Here is a 23,533-nt window from a genome sequence, read left to right on the forward strand (position 1 = left end):
GCAGAGACATAGAATATAAGAGCAGGGAAGGTTATGCCTAACAGCTGGAGTACTGTGTACCTTTTTGGTCCACAGCTTTCTTCCTCACTTTCAATCATATGGCCAATTTTTGTGTCATCTGAAAATTTCTTACAGGACTGGGAAGGACACAAGTCCTTGATTCTTGGTAGGATATGGCTGACGAACATGATTTAATTTTTTGAAAAGGTGACTAAAGTAGTGGATAGGGGAATGCCTATGAATGTTATATTTACAGGGACTTCCAGAAGGCATTTGATAAAGTCCCTCATAAGAGACTGTTAGTTAAAGTTGAAGCTCATCAAATTGAGGACAATTTATTGACCTGGTTAGAAAATTGGCTGAGTGGCAGGAAACAGAGATTAGAGATAACGGGCAGGTACTCTAATTGGCAGGATGTGACTAGTGGTGTCCGTCAGGGATCTGTTTTGGGGCCTCAACTATTCATTGTATTTATTAATGACTTAGATGATGGGTTAGATATCCACAAAGAGATATTAATAGATTAAGTGAATGGGCAAAACTGTGGGAAATGGATTTCAATGTAAGCAATTGTGAGGTCATCCACTTTGGACCAAAAAAGTATAGATCTGAGTACTTTCTAAATGGCGAAATGCTAGAAATAGTGGAGGTCCAAAGATACTTAGGAGGCCATGTACATAGATCATTAAAAAGTCATGTACATGTACAGAAAATAATCAAAGGCTAATGGAATGCTGGCCTTTATATCTAGAGGACTAGAAAAAAGTGGGTAGAAGTCATGCTACAGCTATCCAAGGTCCTGGATAGCCCATACTTGGAGTACTGTGTTCAATTCTGGAAGGATATATTGTTCTTGGAGGGAGTGCAGCGTAGATTTACGAGAATGATACCTGGACTCCAAGCGTTAAATTACGAGGAGAGATTACATAAACTAGGGTTGTATTCCCTGGAATTTAGAAGATCAGGGGTGTTTTGATCAAAGTTTTCAAGATATTAAGGGGAACTGATAGGGTAGATAGAGAGAAACTATTTCTGTTGGTTGGGGAGTCTAGCACTGGGGGCATAGTCTAAAAATTAGAGCTATGTCTTTCAGTAGTAAAGTTAGGAAACACTTCTACATGCAAAGGGTGGTAGAAGTTTGGAACTCTCTTCCACAAACGGCAGTTGATGCTAGGTAAATTTTAAATTTTAAATCTGATTGATTTTTTGTTAACCAAAGGTATGAAGGGATATTTGTCAAAGGCGGGCATATGGAGTTAAGTCTCAGATCAGCCATGAGCGCATTGAGTAGCAGAACAGGTTCAAAGGGCTGAATGGCCTATTCTGTTCCTATGTTCCAATGTAAGTGAGGCTCAATTGTAAGATTTCTAAATTTCTGGCATTAAATTGACAGCAAGACTGATTCTTTTAAAACAATTTGGAATAGTTTATTAAACATACACACACACACACACATCTATCGGCAGTCGTCAGCTATCCTACGGATCGACTTAGTTACAACAGATACAATGATGTTACAATAAAAACGGTATACTTTACTTCCCTCTGGCAAAGCACACGGCCTGCTTCTTTGTAGAGGGAGGTCCTGCTTATGCCATGTGCTAAGGAGAAGAGAGAGCAATCTTTGGCTTGAGTTTTTATATCTCTTAAGGCCGTTGTTTCTCAGGAAGCCTCAGGATTGGATCTTGGTTCCAGGGCCATTCCTGATTGACTTCTCCTCATACATGTGTCTGTCTGGAGGGCCGCGCCACTCCTTGACTAGGTTAATGGCTTTCCAATTAACACCTTTGTTCCTTTAAGCTCTGTCCAGCCAAAAGACAATATACAAACAGCACATGCTGGAAGTCAGTGAGTTTCCATTTTGTTTCAACACTGCAGCCTTTCTGTATAATCTACACTTTTAACATTTATATATATACAGAATCAATTTTGTCATTACTAAACACTTTTATTCTTACACAATGAAAGATGGCAGCAGCCTCCTACCACCCGAAAATTAGACAGTATCTTCCCTAAAGGAGTAGATATTTTAAACATTTTTGCCAGTCTACCCCACCTCCCCAGAGTATAGTTTCTCTTCAATATATTCTAACAAATGATGGGAAAAAGAATGACATTTTCTGATTGGAGTGCTTTTGGCTTACTGCTAGTAGAAGATAGTTACAGTCCATACAACGAATGAACAAACTTGCATTTATGTAGCGCCTTTCATGGCCTCACGATGTCCCAAAAGGTTAACAACCAATTAGTTACTTTTGATGTGTAGTCACTGTTATAATGTAGGAAACAGCTATTTAGCACTTCTGGCAGCAATATTTCTTTAATATTTCATATTTTGAACAGTGGGTGAATAGTTTAGGTGGTGAATATCACCAGAAAGCAAAAGATAGCTGGGCCAGTAGCAAAACATAAGCCAGATGAAAAAAAAACTGATTGCCAAGAACAGGAGAATACATCACTGGAATTCCACCCTGCTCAGAACACAACTCTAGCCATATCCATAGTTAAAAGGTTTGTATAGAAGATGAGGGTAAATAACTAATTTGTTAATTCCCTACCAATGCACACACACACACAATCATACTCAATCACTTATATTATCTGGGGGTATAGTTACACAAATCACTAAAAGTAGTGATGTAGGTTAATAAGGCCATAAAAAAGCAAACAAAGCACTGGGTCATTTCTAGAGGGATAGAATTGAAAAGCAGAACATTTATATGAAACTTGTGTGAACAGTTCTGGTCTCCAATTATAAAAAAGGATATGGAGGCACTGGAGAAGGTGAAAAGAGGATTTACTAGAATGATACCAGAATGGAGAGGTTACACATATCAGGAACGATTGAACAGGCCAGGGCTCTTTTCACTAGAAAAGAGAAGACCGAGGGATGTCCAGATAGAGGTCTTTGAGATTATGAAAGGATTTGATAGGTTAGATGTGGAGGAGATGTTTCCACTTACGGCGAGACCTAAACTAGGGGCCATAAATATAAGATAGCCACTAATAAATCTAATAGGGAATTCAGGAGAAACGTCTTTAAACAGAGAGTGGTTAGAATGTGAAAATCGTTATCACAAAGAATAGTTGAGGCGACTAGCATAGATGCATTTAAGGGGAAGCTAGATAAACACACGAGGGAGAAAGGAATAGAGGATATGTTGATGGTGTTAGATGAAGAAGGGTGGAAGGAGGCTTGTGCAGACACCGGCATGGACCTGTTGGGCTGAATGCCCTGTTTCTGTGCTATAAATACTTTGTAATATGCTGCGATTATTTGCATGAACACCTTTGCGGCCTTCTGCGATGCGCACCCGATCCCATTCTGCGCATGCGCATTGTATACCGGAGCTATGCATGCACAGTATCTAGTGATGTCATAGTTGTGGCCTGCACCATGGATCATGCTTTTCTCGGCTCTCTGCGGAGAAGGTTTGGGGAACTGTTGGTGGCCGGGGTAGATGGCCGGTGGGGGAAGAGATAGCATTGGAGGAGGGGAGAGAGAGGAGATGGGTGGGGGAGGGGGGAGGGGTAAGAGAGAGAAGATTTGGGGGGGGAAGGAAGAGGATATCGGAGGGGGGAGAGTGAGAGGACATTGGAGGGGGAGAGAGAGGAGATCAGGGAGAGGATATCGGTGGGAGGCTGGAGAGAGACGAGATCGAGGGGGGATTTGGAGGAGGTTGGAGGGGGGAGAGAGAGGGGTATCAGAGGGGGGAGAGAGAGGAGATTGGGGGGGGAAGAGCGAGGAGATCGAGGGGGGAGAAAGAGAGCGGATATCGGAGAGGGAGGAGATCAGAGGGGAGAGAGAGAGGCTCGGAGGCGGGGAGAGAGGGAGGATTGAAGAAAAAAAAGACTTGCATTTATATAGCGCCTTTCACGACTACTGGACGTCTCAAAGCGCTTTACAGCCAAATAAGTAATTTTTGGAATATAGTCACTGTTGTAATGACTGCTGCCACTGAAGGGGGAAGAGAGAGGATCGAAGGGGAGAAGAGGGGAGCTTGGAGGGGGGAAGAGGAAAGGAGCTCGCAGCGGGGAGAGGAGGTCAGGAACTTGGGTGGAGAGAAGGTCATGAATTTGAGAAGGGGTTGGTAAAGGGCACAGTGGGGATGAGGAAAGAACCTGATCCTAATCAAAAGGGTGGGGTGAGAGTGAGAATGTGTTACAAATGGGAAGACAGATCATGTTCTTCCAACCCCTTTACACCCACACTGCATTCTCCCTCTCTTCCCCCTAGACTTGGTTGATTTCTCTAAAAGCTCGGTGAATGTGTGGCAAGTGGCATCTTTGGGCTGGATGAAATCCAGATTGTCATGATTCACTTCATACCCGGTAAACCTGTTAACAATCCGTGACCTACACACAATGCCCCATCTTTGGCGGTGGGAGGGGAAGGTCAGGAACTTGTTGGGGGGAGATCAGGAACCCGGGGTAGGATGGGGGGCAGGGTGGAAGGTCAGGAACTTGAGCAGGGGGAGATGGTCAGGATTAGGGTTGGGGGCGGGGGTGTGGGGAAGTCAGTAACTTGGGCAGGGGAGAAGGTCAGGAACTTGGGGCGGATAGGTCAGGAACTTGTTGGGGGGGGGGGGGGGAGGGGGGGAAGGTGAGAGGGTCCTAACCCGTGAGGGTGAGTCCTGTCTATTCTCTGTGAGCTCTGTCTGGAGCCTGGGGTCAGAATGAATGGCTTGAATTACACATTGCAAAGTACTTGATTACTTAGGCAGACGAGTTCTAAGTACATGTTCCAGATAAACTCCACCAAGGGGACCAATCAGAAATCTGATGTTGCAAATAGATGCAACCTTTGTAATAACATATGCACAATTAGGAGCTGGCAATAATTATTGCATCTTCTGCCCACAATGGCAATCAGATATTACTATCAGTTTGAGTACAATCTGAAAAATATAGAGTTCAGGTAAAGCTAGGGTTCTGGTGAAATGATACCTCTGTTTCTCTCTCCACAGATACTACCTGACCTGCTGAGTGGTTCCAGTATTTTCTGTTTTTATTTCAGAAAACTAGGTGATAACTTGGCACCTAATGAAAAATCTAGGCCAAAATAAATTACGCTTTTAGTTTTTATTTCATTGTGACATAAAATATATTTTAAAATTGTACACAAATTTGATAATTTAGATGGAATAATACTTTTATTTCACTCCCCTTTCCTTTCACTCACCCAATCAGAAGGACTCGCTTGCAGAGCTGAGGAAAACATCACAGCTCTGAAGGCTATCTGTGTTGGAGATTGATTGGTAGGAGGTAGAGACTATGGAAGATAACACCTTAATGTGAACTGAACTAACAATTCTACACATTTCTTTGTAGATCAGACCCCTACCCCTACTCGGTTTCTGAAGAACTGTGAAGAAGTTGGACTCTTTAATGAACTTGCGTGTTCCTTAGAGCAGGAGTTCAGGAAAGCACAAGAAGAGGAAGACAATAAAAGGGTACGTGAATATACTAAAATTGATATGCATTTTCCATCTCTACAATGTCCTGCTCTTTGAGAGGGAATGGTTTGAGGTGTCCGATTAACACTGTACTTCAACCTCAATATATGCCAGTTAACGACAGCCTGTAAATAGAAATATTTGTTTCAAGGGAAAGTTGATGCAGATATTGATTAATTTTTCCATATACTCTTCAGTGCTCTGCTAACAGAAATTACCAAATTGAGAAAGCATTTGAGAAATGAATATTTACGAGTCATAATAATAGACCAATCCTTAAGGTCTTCTACCTGTGGGACATTCCTACTTAAGAATATGAAGGTCAGAAATTGCATAGATATTTGATAGTCTCAGTGTGGTTCCAATTGGTTATAATGACACAGCAAAAAACTGCTCCAAATGTAACACTCATTTTGAAATCCTACTCTGAGAGTGTGAGAAAAAAATGTTACAATGTTGCAGAAGGACTAGGGCTCAATTTTCCCCAGTATTTGCTCCGTTTTTTTTTGAGTAGGCTGCTTTTTCTGGCCTGACTTAAAAATCCCCAGTGTCCCCAATCAATTTGCACCAGCGTAACTGACTTAATTACGTCTTTTTAGGTAAGTTTTTTTTCTCAAAAGGGGGCATTACCAGCCACCTACGCAAGTTCTGGCCATTTAGGCAACTTTGGCTAGCTAATAGTTACTCCATTTCTACTTAGGCCAACGTATGTGGCCACTCGAGAAAACCCTTGCGGAGAGTTAAAGAAATCAGCGCAGGTAAGTACATCGGAGGCCATTCGGTCTGGGATAGGGATGGGAAGCGGAGAGGACCTGGACCTGAACCAACCAAGCCTTAACAATGTTAACCTGACATTGGAACCGGTTCTGGGGGAGATGGGGCCAGTACAAACCGGACGGTCTGCACCTGGGCAGGACCGGAACCAATGTCCTAGGGGGGTGTGTTTGCTAGTGCTGTTGGGGAGGGTTAAGCTCATATGGCAGGGGAATGGGAACCTATGCAGGGAGACAGAGGGAAGTAGAATGGAGGCAGAAGCAAAAGATAGAAAGAAGAAAAGTAAAAGTGGAGGGCCGAGAAACCCAAGGCAAAAAACAAAAAGGGCCACATTAGAGCAAAATTCTAAAGGGGCAAAGTATGTTAAAAAGACAAGCCTGAAGGCTCTGTGCCTCAATGCGAGGAGTATTTGGAATAAGGTGGACGAATTAACTACGTAGATAGCAGTTAACGGACATGATGTAATTGGCATCACGGACACATGGCTCCAGGGTGACCAAGGCTGGGAACTCAACATCCAGGGGTATTCAACATTTAGGAAGAATAGACAGAAAGGAAAAGGAGGTGGGGTGGCGTTGCTGGTTAAAGAGGAAATTAATGCAATAGTAAGGAAGGACATTAGCTTGGATGATGTAGAATCGGTATGGGTGGAGCTACGGAATACCACAGGGCAGAAAATGCTAGTGGCAATTGTGTACAGACCACCAAACAGTAGTAGTGAGGTTAGGGACAGCATCAAACAAGAAATTAGGGATGAGTGCAATAAAGATACAGCAGTTATCATGGGCGACTTTAATCTACATATTGATTGGGCTACCCAAACTAGTAGCAATGCGGTGCAGGAGGATTTCCTGGAATGTATTAGGAATAGTTTTCTAGACCAATATGTCGAGGAACCAACTAGAGGGCTGGCCATCCTAGACTGGGTGATGTGTAATGAGAAAGGACTAACTAGCAATCTTATTGTGCAAGATACCTTGGCGAAGAGTGACCATAATATGGTAGAATTTTTTATTAAGATGGAGAGTGACACAGTTAATTCAGAGACTAGGGTCCTGAACTTAAGGAAAGGTAACTTCGATGGTATGAGACGTGAATTGGCTAGAATAGACTGGCGAGTGATACTTAAAGGGCTGACGGTGGATAGGCAATGGCAAACATTTAAAGATCACATGGATGAACTTCAACAATTGTACATTCCTGTCTGGAGTAAAAATAAAATGGGGAAGGTGGCTCAACCATGGCTAACAAGGGAAATTAAGGATAGTGTTAAATCCAAGGACGAGGCATATAAATTGGCCAGAAAAAGCAGCAAACCAGAGGACTGGGAGAATTTTGTAACACAGCAGAGGAGGACAAAGGGCTTAATTAGATGGGGGAAAATAGATTTTGAGAGGAAGCTTGCTGGGAACATAAAAATCGACTGCAAAAGCTTCTATAGATATGTGAAGAGAAAAAAATTAGTGAAAATAAACGTAGGTCCCTTGCAATCAGATTCAGGTGAATTTATAATGGGGAACAAACAAATGGTGGACCAGTTAAACAAATACTTTGGTTCTGTCTTCACGAAGGAAGACACAAATAATCCTTCTAGAAATACTAGGGGACCGAGAGTCTAGTGAGAAGGAGGAACTGAAGGAAATCCTTATTAGGCAGGAAATTGTGTTAGGGAAATTGATGGGATTGAAGACCGATAAATCCCCGGGGCCTAATAGTCTGCATCCCAGAGTATTTAAGGAGGTAGCCCTAGAAATAGTGGATTCATTGCTGATCATTTTCCAACAGTCTATCGACTCTGGATCAGTTCCTATGGACTGGAGGGTAGCTAATGTAACACCACTTTTTCAGAAAGGAGGGAGGGAGAAAACGCGTAATTATAGACTGGTTAGCCTGACATCAGTAGTGGGGAAAATGTTGGAATCAATTATTAAAGATGAAATAGCAGCGCATTTGGAAAGCAGTGACGGGATCGGTCCAAGTCAGCATGGATTTATGAAAGGGAAATCCTGCTTGACAAATCTTCTAGAATTTTTTGAGGATGTAACTGGTAGAGTGGACAAGGGAGAACCAGTGGATGTGGTGTATTTGGACTTTCAAAAGGCTTTTGACAAGGTCCCACACAAGAGATTTGTGTGCTAAATTAAAGCACATGATATTGGGGATAATGTACTGACGTGGATAGAGAACTGGTTGGCAGACAGGAAGCAGAGAGTCGGGCTAAACGGGTCCTTTTCAGAATGGCAGGCAGTGACTAGTGGAGTACTGCAGTGCTCTGTGCTGGGACCTCAGCTATTTACAATATGCATAAATAATTTGGATGAGGGAATTGAGTGTAATATCTTAAAGTTTGCAGATGACACTAAGCTGGGTGGCGGTGTGAGCTATGAGGAGGAGGCTAAAAGGCTGCAGGGTGACTTGGACAGGTTAGGTGAGTGGGCAAACGCTTGGCAGATGCAGTATAATGTGGATAAATGTGAGGCTATACACTTTGGTGGCAAAAACACTAAGGCAGAATATTATTTGAATGGCGACAGATTAGGAAAAGGGGAGGTGCAGCGAGACCTGGGTGTCATGGTACATCAGTCATTGAAAGTTGGCATGCAGGTTCAGCAGGCGGTGAAGAAGGCAAATGGTATGTTGGTCTTCATAGCTAGGGGATTTGAATACAGGAGCAGGGGGGTCTTACTGCAGTTGTACAGGGCCTTAGTGAAGCCTCACCTGGAATATTATGTTCAGTTTTGGTCTCCTAATCTGAGAAAGGATGTTCGTGCTATTGAGGGAGTGCAGCGAAGGTTCACCAGACTGATTCCCGGGATGGCAGGACTGACATATGAGGAGAGGCTGTATCGACTGGGCCTGTATTCACTGGAGTTTAGAAGGATGAGAGGGGATCTCATAGAAACCTATAAAATTCTGACTGGACCGGACAGGTTAGATGCAGGAAGAATGTTCCCGATGTTTGGGAAGTCCAGAACCAGGGGACATAGTCTAAGGATAAGGGGCAAGCCATTTAGGCATGAGATGTGAAGAAATTTCTTCACTCAGAGAATTGTTAACCTGTGGAATTCTCTACCGCAGAGTTGTGGATATATTCAAGAGGGAGTTAGATATGGCCCTTACGGCTAAAGGGATCAAAGGGTATGGAGAGAAAGCAGGAAAGGGGTACTGAGGTGAATGATCAGCCATGATCTTATTGAATGGTGGTGCAGGCTCGAAGGGCCGAATGGCCTACTCCTGCACCTATTTTCTATGTTTCTATGTTTCTATTACCTCAATTCTGAAAGAAATTAAAAATTAAAGTCCTGCCTGCAGCATCAAACTCCAGTTCACCTTTCTGCACTCGGCCCGGGAAGGCAGCAGGCCGGTGCGGGAGGCCACTCGGCCTGGGCTAGGGGCGGGAGAACTCATCAGGAGGCCACTCGGCCTGGGCTACGGGTGGGAGGGAGCGAACTGGCCCTGCACACTCAGCTCTTGTATAGGCAGCAGAGCTATCAGCAAATGAAACACCAGACTGATCACAATTAAAAGCAACAGCACCAATTTGGATCTCCCGAAGATCAGAATCGGCATTCTTCGATACAACACGGCCATATTCTTAAAAACTCCGATTTGGAATCTTCAGAATAAAATATATACTGTTAGTTGCTTTTGAAGTCTGGTTTCCTTGCACGTCATGCCCAGCACCGAGAAACTGCCCTTAGCTCGGATGTAGGCTGGATAAGACTCAGGTGCATGGCTGAGGTTTGTTCAGTGCAGCCCTGGTCAGAATGACCATCCTGGCTTATCGCACTGCAAACAGAGGCCAGTCCACGTTCAAAGGTGACGTGGAACCGGCCCTTAAGACTGCTCTTCATGCGAGGGCTCCTCATATCTGCAGCGAAGGACACAGCCAGTATCAGGCTGACTGCTTCACACTCAAGCCCCGGAACTTGGATATTCATAATCAGACAGGGCCTTAGCATCACAGACATTACAAATGGCCAATTGCCAACTCGGAGCTCTACTGCACATGCGCAGCCATCAGTTTTCTCCACTGCGCATGCGCAGACGTCCCAGCACATTTTCCAGCGCAGAACGCAAGCTCCACCCCCCGAGGTGACTGGCCATGCTGCGTGGCTGCAGAGAAGAGGCCAAACAGTGGGAAGGAGCAAGATTTTTTCTGGAACATCTCCTGCCATAAAGAAGCGGTGCAACTCAGGTAATTATGCTAGAAAACGGGCTCGGGGAAAATTGAGCCCATAATTTCTATGATTGCTTTGAAGAAACCCAGCAAGAACCATATTAAAGCGCTGAAACATTGACAAGGAAACCTAAGTTGAATCTAAATCACAACCAACCTTTGGACTTTAACTACCCTTCACTAGTCTCTGCCAGGTCAACCAGGAGGATAGGGGTGCTGAAAGTAGGGGCGAAATTGCCCCTTTTTACGACACCAGTTAACGCCTCTAGGGGGGAGGAGCGGCAATGGGGCATAAAGCACTTTTTGACTGGGAGGGTGGGGGGGTGGGGACGGTGCTGTCGGCTCCCAGGAAATTGCTTGGTAGTTTGCAGAGGCGCTGTCATGGCAGCGCCATGCTCCGCCAGTAGCGTCCCGGGCCGCCATGCGACTGACGGCGATCGCTTAGTGCCGCCGCCACCCCTTTCCGCCCCGCGGGAGATATTGCCCCGTGTGGCTGGCGCGATCGGGTGCCAGTGTCAGTTTCACGGGTTGCTTTAATGTAACTTTAATTGGCAATAATATTTGAGATTGAGATGCATAGAGCATTTGCTTAGGAAGTCTCGTGTCTGGCATGCGAACTATGTGGCCTGCCCAGCGAAGCTGATCGAGTGTGGTCAGTGCTTCAATGCTGGGGATGTTAGCTTGCCGTTGACACTGATGTTGGTGTGCCTGTCCTCCCAGGGGATTTGCAGGATCTTGCAGAGACATCGTTGGTGATATATCTCCAGCGACTTGAGGTGTCTTCTGTACATCGTCCATGCCTCTGATCCATACAGGAGAGCGGGTATTAATACAGCCCTATAGACCATGAGCTTGGTGGTAGATTTGAGGGCCTGGTCTTTGAACACTCTTTTCCTCAGGTGGCCTAAGGCTGCACTGGGTTACGCTATTGAGTGGTTAGATATTTTGCTGGAAAGACACATTCCTGAAAATAAGACATAGAGATTGCTGATGGGAGTTGCTGCTGAAGCTGAGCGTACATCTAAGGTAGATCTGAAATTTGTAACAACTATCCTTCCATTCCCACCTCATCCTGGCATCTCTCGCATCCCAGATCTCCCTCTCCATTCCCCACCCGGCAACTCCTCATCAGCCCTGTTTCTAATGCTGCTACACATAGAACCTGCAGCCAGCCTCCTACAATGCTGTCTCCTACCAGCTTCCTCAATATCCTGGACTGCTTTTTAAAAATAAAAATAAAAAAAGTATTTGAGTGCGGGGCCATATCATTCGATTGAAATACAATTCTCCTGTGGGTTTTATCTTGAATGTAACTTTAATTGGCAATAATATTTGAGATTGAGATGCATATTTAAATTTGCTTTGTCCTGGTCAGATTTGGAAATTCAGTCTTGTTCAAGTTCTGTGACGTGTGGGCTCTGCATACAATGACTATTTTCCTTTTCTAATTTTGATATTGAATAAAACCCAACATTTCAAAATGTTGTTTTGGAAACCATCAAAAAGTAACAGTTGGTGGGGTTTGAGTAAAATCTGTTTAAATCATAATGACCTATATATTGCTGTCATGCTGAATGAACACCAAGTTTTTTTATCAACCCAAATCTATGGATTAGTTAGGCAACTAATTAGTTAGGGCCTATATACATTGGAGTTCAGAAGAATGAGAAGTGATCTTATCGAAACATATAAGATACTAAGGGGGCTCGACAAGGTGGATGCAGAGAGGATATTTCCACTCATAGAGGAAACTAAAACTCGGGGACATAGTCTCAGAATAAGGGGCCGCCCACTTAAAACTGAGATGAGGAAGAATTTCATCTCTGAGGGTTGTAAAACTATGCCGATGCTCTCAGTAGGCTGCCATTGCCCACCACAGGGGTGGAAATGCCACAGCCCGCAGATTTAGTCATGGTAATGGAAGCATTCGAGAGTGAGCAATCATCCGTTACCGCCCGACAGATTAGAACCTGGACGAGCCAGGACCCCTTACTGTCCTTAGTAAAAAGACTGTGTGCTTCACGGGAGCTGGTCCAGTGTCCCATTAGAAATGCAGGAAGATATAAAGCTGTACTAGCGGTGCAAAGCTGAAATGTCTATACGGGCAGACTGCCTTCTGTGGGGTAATTGGGTAGTGGTACCCAAAAAGGGCAGGGACACTTTAATTAGTGACCCCCACAGTACGCACCCAGGCATTGTAATGATGAAAGCGATAGCCAGATCCCACGTGTGGTGGCCCGGTATCGATGCGGACTTAGAGTCCTGCGTGCACAAATGTAACACATGTTCACAGTTAAGCAATGCACCCAGGGAGGCGCCACTATGTTTATGGTCTTGGCCCTCCAAACCGTGGTCTAGGGTCCATGTCGACTGTGCAGGCCCGTTCTTGGGTAAAATGTTCCTCGTGGTTGTAGATGCGTACTTCAAATGGATTGAATGTGAGATAATGTCGGTAAGCATGTCTGCTGCCACCACTGAAAGCCTGCGGACCATATTTGCCATGCATGGCCTGCCTGATATCCTTGTGAGCGACAACACGCCGTGTTTCACCAGTGCCGAGTTCAAAGAGTTCATGACCCGCAATGGGATCAAACATGTTACATCTGCCCCGTTCAAACCAGCATCCAATGGTCAGGCAGAGAGAGCAGTGCAAACAATCAAGCAGAGCTTGACGAGGGTATCTGAAGGCTCACTGCAGACTCGCCTATCCAGAGTCCTGCTTAGTTACCACACGAGACCCCACTCGCTCACTGGGATTCCACCTGCTGAACTACTCATGAAAAGGGCACTTAAGACAAGGCTCTCGTTAGTCCACCCTGATCGACACGAACAGGTAGAGAGCAGGCGGCTTCAACAAAGTACATATCATGATAGCGCAAATGTGTCACGCGAAATTGAAATTAATGATCCTGTATTTGTGTTGAACTATGGACAAGGTCCCAAGTGGCTTCCCAGCATTGTCGTGGCCAAAGAGGGGAGTAGGGTGTTTCGGGTCAAACTTTCAAATGGACTCATCTACAGGAAACACTTGGACTAAACCAAACTCAGATTCACAGACTATCCAGAGCACATTAGACCCTACCTTTTTTGACCCCCCCAACACACATACCAGTAGCAACCAACACATCGGTTGACCACGAAGCAGAACCCATCACCCGCAGCAGCCCAGCAGGACTCACCACACCAGGCAGCCCAGCAAGGCCAGCTGCACAGCAGCCCAGCAAGGACCCAACAAATGACTCACCAAAACGTTTGCACCGAGACGATCAACCAGGGAAAGAAAGGCCCCAGATCGACTCACCTTGTAAATAGTTACACTATTGACTTTGGGAGTGGGGGTGGGGGGGAGTGCTGTTATGTATGAAAACCTGTAAATACCTTGTTTAACCACCAGAGGGCTCATCTCCTGGAGTCCCAAGGGATCCTACAATCCCTTGGGAGCACCTGTACTTAAGGAGGCCTCACAGGCTGGAGGGACACTCTGGAGACCTGCAATAAAAGGTCACACTTTACTTTGAGCTCACAGTATCTGGTCAGACTCTTTATTCATCCATAACATCCTCAGTCGAGACTCTGCCTTTGACTCGAGTGTTCCCGACTCCATCCCGCAGCATGCAACCCGCCATCACCTCAGTGAGACCCCAACGTTGCACGAGGTAGGCAAAGCCATAAACAGCTCAAGAATAATAAGGCTGCGGATGCGGATGGAATCCCTGCTGAGGCGCTAAAGTATGGCGGAGAGGCGCTGTTGGTGCGGATACATGACCTCATCTCTCTCATCTGGAGGGAGGAGAGCTTGCCGGGAGATGTCAGCGATGCAGCATGTTTATAAACCAACACATTGGCACCAGCAGGGAGCTACTGCATCATATTTGTTATATTTCATAAGCTACATAATAATTAGTATTTCTGTGCAAGAAACTAATTTAAAAGCACTTGTGTAATCACAAATGAAATGTTATGTACTGATGAAGGGTCCACACCTGAAACGTTAATTTGTCTTTTCTCTCACCACGGACGCTGACTGATTTGCTGAGTATTTCCAGAATTTTCTATGTTTGTTTTAAAAGTTGACCTTTTAAGGTCAAGATATTTTCTGGTCTTACCAATAATCTGCAAGTATTACCTTCATTGAATTTAGGGTAAATTCACTTCTGCACAAAGCACAAAGCCCCTCCGACCATAAAGTTGTGCTCATGATAATCTGTTCAGTAAAATTGAGGTTTGGAAAATCGAGGGCTGGAACAACTATTTCTCAATCTCGCCGTGATTACCGACTTCCCGACCCAAACCCCGATCTTCAGCCTGACCCACGATTGTTGGGGATTGTCCACAAGGATCCCCGACTGCGGCCTCCTGCCGCTGATTTTCCTGCCCGCCAGCCCATCCATTTGGCAGACTGCCGGGCGGGAAACCACAGAAAACAATTATAATGAGGGCCTGCCATTAAATTCGGCAGGAACTCTATGTCCTCAGCCTTGCCAGGTTTCCCCCCAACTACCACCCTCCCCCACACCCATCCCACAAATATCGGGGTCACAGTGTCTGTTGAAATACCACCAAATAGCACAGCCAGAATTTTCCAAGGTGGTAGCGGCCGCGATCAGTGGTGGGTCGGGTGGGAAAGTTGTTATTTTTGACAGCGCGTTGGGAACCCGCTGTCATCCCGGCCCCACACGCCTTTCCCTCAGGTGTGTCTGTCATCGTGGAGCTGATCCGACCCGCAGCCGCAGGCGACCCAATTGAAATAATTCTCAGGTTGTTTACAGGCACTTCAGAGCTTTTCATCCCCATCATTTTTAATTTCCCTGCATGGCCACCAGATTCATGCAGCTTGGGAACCACGTCTGTCAACCTGAGATGCGAGTTGCGTGGTCATTGCTCCAGATGATTACTTGACAGCATCAAATGCACAGTAAAAGCTCCTACCTGACAGATGATCACTTTCCTCAGGCAGAAGCTGTTGCTCAGTCCATCTGCAATACAGATCGCGCTTTCTGCAGGCTGCAGGTCTTTCATGCAAAAGTCTCCATCCGGTGTCACCTCATTGTATAAGTTCAGGGCTAGGGTGGGGGGTGGGTGGGTAACAGTGGAAGTTTGTCCTGGTGGGCTAGGGGAAGGGAACAAAGCGAGAGAGGCAGCTGAATGGATGGTATCAATCTTAGTGACAAAGAAGTCCATGAACTCCTTGCACTTGGAGGCGAGGGTGGAGGAGGTAGGGGAGAGGGGTTTAAGAAGACAGTTTGTAGTAGAGAAGAGAAGCATTGCAGGATGATACTGGAATAGTAAGCAGTTTTGGCAGAGGAGAGCAGAACCCAATAGTGCTTTTTGTGATCCAGCCAGATCTGGTGGTGAATGGCTAAACCAATTGTCCGCCATAACCGTTCAAGTCTGCTTCCCTTGGACTTCAGGGAGCAGAGATGAGGACCGTACCAGGGGGCATGACCAGGGTGAGAGAGAGTAATGTTTTTAATTGGGACAAGGACATCGAAGGTGGCGGCGAGGGTGTGATTGAGCAGATCGATAGCTGCAGAAATGTAGTGAACGGAGGGTCAAAGGCTAGACAGTTGTGACTTTGAAAGTGCAGTTGCAACTGACTGTTGTTTCAATGGGTGGACACAGAAAGAAGTGGTGTTGGGAGGGGTAGGTGCAATGTGGGTGAAGAGCAATACAAGGAAATGATCAAAGATGGCCTTATCTGTGATTGACACAATGGGTGGAGAGAGGGCACGTGAGATTGCAAGGTCGAGGGCGTGGCCGTGAATATGGGTCGGAGAGTTTATATGGAGGAAGAGATTAAGGGAGGATAGGAGGGCAGTGAACTCAGCAGAGAGAGAGCATGATGAGCTGAGATGGAGGTTTAAATCACTGATCATGAGAAGTGGCTTGGTGCAGAGGCTGAGGGAGGAAAGCAGTGAAGGTATCTCAGTGAGAAATTTGGCGTGGCACTTGGGTAGGCAGTAGAGAATGAAGATTTTAAATGAGAGGTGAGGGGGTGGAATAAGGTGAAATATTCAAAGGAAGAGAAGCTGCCAGAGGAGTAAGGGACGGACCAAGGTGTGATTTGGTGATAAGGGCCACATCGCTACCACTATATATGTTAAACTGCTAGAAGAGAGGAACATCTGGGGCATTATCTTAGATAGTGTCTTTTTGCCTCTGGGAAATGGAACACAATCTAGTCCAGATGGATAAAGATTTCATCTCCCTGACATTTGTTAATGACTCTAAGGTAAACGAATCTGGGCATCTTCAATTCAGCACCCGGCTGACATGAGTCGACAGCATTAAGCGATCTTCATAGTAGGTACTTAAAAAAATTAAAGCTATAAATTTTAATGCCTAAATTTTGACCTATAGCATCTTATGTTGTTTAAAAATGTGCATTCCTAATCTTGTTGGGGAGGTGCTAAGCAGAACTCAGGAGTTGAAGGCAACACGTGAGTTGCCTGGGCCACTCTAGTGCACCTCCTACTGGAAAGTTAAAAAGCGACATAACGCTGGGAAAAATCATTAGATTACACTCTTGACCATTGGTGCCAGCTCACAGAATGAGAATCAAACTTGCAACATTTTGGTCTGTGTGACTTAGTGCTACACTAGAAGATTCCCTTACATGATTTTAAAATCTATATAATTAAATGTTTTGCTTCTGACAAAGTGTCCAGTGTGCTTGACACTCATGAATTTAGATTTGTTAAGGGAAGGTCGTGTCTGACTAACTTTACATAGGATTATGTTGGATATACGGCACAGAAACAGGCCATTCAGCCCAAACAGTCCATTGCCGGTGTTTATGCTCCACTCGAGCCTCCTCCCATCTTTCCTCATCTAAATCTATCCGCATAACCCTCTATTCTCTTCTCCCTCAAATGCTTGTCTAGCTTCCCCTTAAATGCATCTATACTATTCGCTTCAATCACTCCCTGTGGTAGCGAGTTCCACATTCTCACCACTTTTTGGGTAAAGAATTTTCTTCTAAATTCCCTATTGGATTTCTTGGTTACTATCGGCCTCTAGCAACCAGCAATGTACCCAGTACTCCATGTGTGGTCTAACCAAGGTTCGATACAGGTTAGCATAACTTCCCTACTTTTTAATTCTATCCCTCTAGGAATAAACCCTAGTGCTTGGTTTACTTTTTTTTGTGGCCTGTGTCGCAACTTTTAGTGATTTGTGTATTTGTGCTCTGGGATCCCTTTGTTCCTCTACTCCACCTAGACTCGCATCCTCCAAGTAATGTGACCCCCCTATTCTTCCTACCAAAATGTAATACCTCACATTATCTGTGTTGAACTTCATTTGCCAATTACATGCCCATTCTGCAAGTTTATTAATGTCCTCCTGTAATTTGTCACAGTCCTCCTCAGTATTGACTATCGCCCCCAATTTGGTGTAATCTGCAAATTTAGAAAGTCTATATCGTTACTATAAATTTTAAACAACATTGGTCCCAGCAGTGATCCTATCCACCTTCTGCCACCTTTTACCCCTACTCTCTGCTTTCTGTCCTGAAGCCAGCATGCTAGCCATTCTGCTACTTGTCCCCCGACTCTGCATTCTCTGACCTTGTTCATCAGTCTATTATGGGGTACATTATTGAAGGCCTTTTGAAAATCTAGATAAATTACATCTATTGCATTACCATTGTCTATTCTCTCTGCTACCTCTTCAAAAAATTCAATGAGGTTGGTCAAGCAAAACTTTCGCTTTAGAAATCCATGCTGACTATTCGTTATTATATTTTTGGTTTCTAGATGTTCTTCTATTTTCTCCTTTAGTAGGGATTCCATTATTTTTCCTACCACTGATGTTGAGCTGACTGGTCTATAATTTCCTGGACATATTCTATCTACCTTCTTAAATATAAGTATTATGTTAGCTATCCACTAGTCCTTGGGCATACACATTGTTCTAATGAATTATTAAATATGTGTAGTAAGACCTATACTATCTTTTCCCGAGATTATTTTAAAATGCGTGGATGCAATCCATTCGAACCAGGGTTTTTATCCTCTTTGAGTTTGATTAGTTTTTAATGTACATATCTCATTATTAATCTCCTCATCCAATGTCATGTTCACCTGTTCTATCTCCCTGGTAAATACTGATTCAAAATAATTATTTAATATTTCTGCCATCTCTCTATCGTTACCTGTGATATTATCCTGTCTACCCCTTAATGGCCCTATTCTCATCCCAACCTTACTTTTTTATTGATGTGCCTGTAAAATATTTTACTGTTTTGTTTCATGTCCCTTGATAATTTAATTTCATAGTTCCTCTTTGCCTTCTGAATTGTTTTTTTGACTTCTCGTCTAATCTTTTTGTATTCTCCCTTATCATGCACTCCCCTGTTGTCTATGTACTTAATGTATGCCTCTTTCATTACCCTCAATTGTTCCCTTATGGCTTTATTTATCCATGGAGTCTCATTAGTGTTTAGTTAGTTCTTTCCTTTTCATGGAATATATTGCCCTTGCGCTCTGTTAAACACTGTTTTAAATGTTTCCCATTGCTGCTCTAAATTGTTTTTTGCCAATATTGTTGCCCATTTTATTTTCCTAAGTTCTATTCTCAGCCCTTCAAAATCAGCATTTCTCCAATCTTTTAACCCAGTTTTTGTCATACTTATGTCCTTCTCAATTATGATCTTAAAGCGTATTATATTATGGTCACTATTGCCAAGATGTTCCCCTAAGTTTACTTCTCTTATCTGGTCTGGTTCATTTCCCATTACTAGATCCAATAGCGAATCCTCTTTTGTTGGGCTTCTTAAATATTGGTTTAGAAAGGAGTCCTGTACACATTGTAGGAATTACATTCCCTAATCCCCTTTACCTACCTCTTCTGTCCAATTAATATCAGGGTAGTTGAAATCCCCCATGATTATTATTCTATGTTTTTTACTAATTTTCCTAATTTGTCTGCATACTTCTTCCTCCACCTCCTTTCCACTATTAGGTGGTCTGTTGACTACACCTATTAGTTTGATTGATCCTTTATCATCTTTTATCTCTATCCATGTGGATTCTAGTTTTGTCTTGCTGATAGCTGCGCCACTTTTTTCTACTGCTGTTATGTTATCCCTAAGTACAGCTACTCCACTTCCCCTTTTTCCCTCTCTATCTTTTCTAAATATGTTATTCCCTGCAAAGTTTAATTCCCAGTCCTGATTTTTCTTCAGCCATGTCTCAGTAATCCCTACTATGTCTGGTTCCTCACAACGCATGATTGCCTCCTGCTCCCCTGTTTTATTGCGGACACTATGTACATTGCTGTACAGACAGTTTAATTTTTAATAGGATTTCTTTTCACTTCATGTTTAACCATCTTTTTAGACTATTGGGGCTGGATTTTCGGTTGTCTCACACCTTAGTTAGTGGCCAGAGAGGGCATTAATGAGAGCATAAGAGGTTACCGACTTGGAACGCATCATTTAATGCCCCAACCAAAAATTCATTAGAGGCTCACCGGGGGTGCAAACCAGTAGCGCCTGGCTGCTGATGAGCACTCCGCTCATGATGTATTCCCGGTGCAACACCCACGTGTGCGCCCCGGTCGGAAAATTAGGTGCGGCCGCCAAGAACAATATCTAGTAAAGCAGTCGGTACAGGCTTGCAGAGTTGTTAATTGGTGGCTACTTAAAGGGATTAGGTCGAAGGTCACTGTCAGTGCAACGTTTACACACACAACGATGATGAGCCTCTGATTTTGCAGTGGCAGACAGAAATAAGAGTTCCGTTTGAGAAAAAGTGATTTTGACAACTTTAATGGGTGCATTACTATGCCGCGCCTTTGAGACTCGGCTTTTTCCGGGATCTGAATCGGAATTCGGCGCATGTGCAATGACTCGGTTAAATTTAGCGCCTGCATTTCGTTAGCATCCCCCCAGCTCTGGTGTGCAACGGCTGATTTAGCAACCCTGTCAGCTCTTCAACCGATTCTGACAAATTTCTGAACAGAGGGGGCAAACTTTTTCAAGATGCTAAAATTACCGCTCCACCTGGGTTACCGAGGCATGACCGAATTTATCCCCCCCTGGTCTATAACTCTATTTATTCCCTTGCCATCAATGTCCTCCCTTACTTCATTGTTTCCTATGCTTTCTTTTCCGGTTTTGTTTATATTTAGGCTGGTTAGGTTTCTTGTAGTTCCCTTCTCCCATCTTACTAATTTAAAGCTTTTGCCACCTCCCTATTTACCCTTTCTGCTAGGACACAGGTACCATTCCAGTTCAGATGGAGCCTATCCCATCAGTACAGTTCCTTCCTGTCCCAGAACTAGTGCCAGTGTCCCATGAAAAGGAACCTCTCTTTCCCGCACCATCTCTTTAGCCACGTGTTAATTCTCCTGATCAGTCTGCTTCTATGTTAATTTGTACATGGCTCAGGCAATAATCCAGAGTTTATTACCCTCGAGGTCCTGCTTTTTAATTTAGTGCCTAACTCCTGATACTCTTTCAGCAGAATCTCCTCCCTGTTCCTACCTGTGTCGTTTGTTCCAACATGGACCATGACAACTGGATTTACCCCCTCCCTTTCCAAGTTCCTCTCTAGCCTCTGTGAGATATCCCTTACCCTAGCACCGTGTTGGTAACACACCCTTCGGGTTCTCGTTCTTGGCTGCAGAGTACACTATCTATCCCACTTATTATAGAATCCCCTTGATTGAATTGATTGAATTTTTTGAGGAGGTAACAAGGAGGGTTGATGAGGGAAGTTTGTTTGATATATTTACATGGATTTTATCAAGACTTTTGACAAGGTCCCACATGGCAGGCTGATCAAACAAGTAAAAGCCCATGGGATCCAAGGGAGAGTGGCAATTTTGAATCCATAACTGGCTCAGTTGCAAGAAGCAAAGGGTAATGGTTGACCGGTGTTTCCAGTGGGGATCCACAGGCCTCAGTGTTCGGTCCCTTGCTTTTTGTGGTATAGATCAATGATTTAGACTTAAATGTAGGGGGCATGATACAGAAGTTTGCAGATGATACAAAATTTGGCCGTGTGGTTGACAGTGAGGAGGAAAGCTTTAGACTGCAGGAAGATATTGATCGATAGTTGGGCAGAAAAGTAGAAAATGGAATTCAATCCGGGAAAGTGTGAGGTAATGCATTTGGGGAGGGCTAACAAGGCAACGGATTACACAATAAATGGAAGGATACTGAGAGGTAAGGAGGAACAGAGTGTTTGTCCACAGATCCTTAAAGGTAGCAGGTCAGGTCAATAAGATAGTTATAAAGGCAGACAGAATGCTTTCCTTTATTGGCCAAGGCATAGAATATAAGAGCAAGGAGGTCATGCTAGAACTATATAAAACACTAGTTAGGCCACAGCTTGAGGACCACCGACACCCTGAGCGCCCTTCGCCCTGCCTCCTCCCTCCCCCGGACTTACCTTGCTGCCGGGGCTTGGAAGCTTCCGAGCTACTCGATATTGCACCGAATCTCCTGAACTGCATTAGGGCGCTCATTTGGGGCGGATCACTCACCAGTTCTATTTAAAAGAGGCCTGGACCTCAAAATGGCTGCAACTTCTTCACTGCCAGAACAGGCAGCTGGCCCTTGTGGGGACAAAGCCTCTGTCTGCCCGACTTAAAAATCAAAGTGTATTTCACACCTACACCTAGTTGGCTCAAATATCATATCCGTAAAAAAGCAAATTACTTGAGGTTGTTATTGTTTTAATTATTTTTTACCCTCTAAGGAATTTTATTTTAAATTGTTGACCACGCTTATCAATTCACAAGTTTAGAAATCACAGTGCAATAATTGGAACTGCATTTTTATTTCTCTTTAAATGCTTTATATTGTTTTGCATTTTTTGTAGGCTTCAGCAGGGTTGAGTGTTTCCAATCTGGCTGAGGTACAGGGCAAAGGGGCATCAATTACTGACAGTACAACACAAGTATCAACTCTATCCCGGACAGTCTCTGCAACCCGAACTGATAAGGTAAGCCATGTAACAGATCAAGTTAACAACTGAAGTATTAAACAGCTAGTTTTAAGTTTACACTGAGCTGAGCATTAACTATCTGAAGGGTACTGCTGTACTGCTTCAGGCAATCATAGGATTCTCCGTATGTCACTTCACAGGGTCTGTTTCAACGATTTTATAAACGTAAAATGAGCTAAAAGCAACACTTGAACAAAATAGATAATCATAACTCACCTTTGCTTTTAATGTAACAAGGAAAGCATAAAATGCTAGAAATATACAGTCTACACCTGCTAAGAGAAAATGCAGGCTATGAGATTTCTGGTCTGTACCCTGCATCAGAAATGAAGACTAAGGGCTAAACTTTCACCTTAATTTTCGGCGGGTTTTCGGCAATTTTCTTGGCGGTACCGCTGGTTTTGCCCGAGAAACCGTCCGGTGAAAGCTTCCCCCTTAATTTTTTAATGGTACCGCCCAAATCTCAAAACGGCCACCGGGACCAAACTGCCGACATGCACCGCCAAGAAAATTGTCAGGCCGTAAGTTTGGCATCAATGGAAGCCCGTCCAGATCGCCAAGGGAACCGCCCTGCGAAAGCTATTTAATCAGGGCGGTAGTTGAGTACTCTGCAAAGGAAGGTAAGTTAAAGGTTCTTTATTTTTTATATTGTAAAATGGCGATTAGCTTTAAAACTGTCTTGGGAAATATTTTAAAACTTTTTTTAGTGAAATTTTTCTTTAAGTTCTCCCCGCCCCCCCTCCCTAGGCCCAACCGCAGCCTCAGACTAAATTTTTAAAAAAAAATTTAAGAACCGCCCATTTTACTTAGTTTCCCCTTTAACCGCCTAGAAACCGCCGAGAATACTGGAAATTTTCGCCAGAGTTACTTGCAAAACATTAGCGTTTTTTTGGGCGCGCAATCGGGCGTTGAGGGGCTCTCTGGAAGATCTAGCCCAAAAAGATAGACTGACATTTAGTAAGGTTGAAAACATGAGGGGTTAAGTGGGGAGAGGAGGGGAGGGAGGAGGAGTGTGGTGAGGTAGAGTAGCAACATATTCACCAATGCACCTTGTTTCTCTTTATTGTTCCTAAATTTCTCAAGCTTTTGTTTGTCTGGATCCCACCTCTGTCGTTTCACACCCGCTTATTTGTACATTCTTGTTGTCCTTTTTATATCTCTGTATC

The 23,533-nt window shown here is 44.2% G+C and overlaps 1 protein-coding gene across 6 annotated transcripts in view; it reads left to right on the top strand.

The window, feature by feature from the left end:
* creb5b (cAMP responsive element binding protein 5b) overlaps positions 1-23,533 on the top strand; it is a 666,872-nt gene that overhangs the window by 193,761 nt on the left and 449,578 nt on the right. For all 6 annotated transcript variants that reach the window (XM_070880829.1, XM_070880832.1, XM_070880831.1 and 3 more), the window contains 2 exons: positions 5,332-5,453; positions 22,242-22,364. In XM_070880829.1, the coding sequence (XP_070736930.1) occupies positions 5,332-5,453; positions 22,242-22,364 (245 nt within the window). The remainder of the gene's footprint in view (positions 1-5,331; positions 5,454-22,241; positions 22,365-23,533) is intronic.

This window comes from Pristiophorus japonicus, chromosome 5 (assembly GCF_044704955.1).
Source record: "Pristiophorus japonicus isolate sPriJap1 chromosome 5, sPriJap1.hap1, whole genome shotgun sequence".
NCBI lineage: Eukaryota > Metazoa > Chordata > Chondrichthyes > Pristiophoridae > Pristiophorus > Pristiophorus japonicus.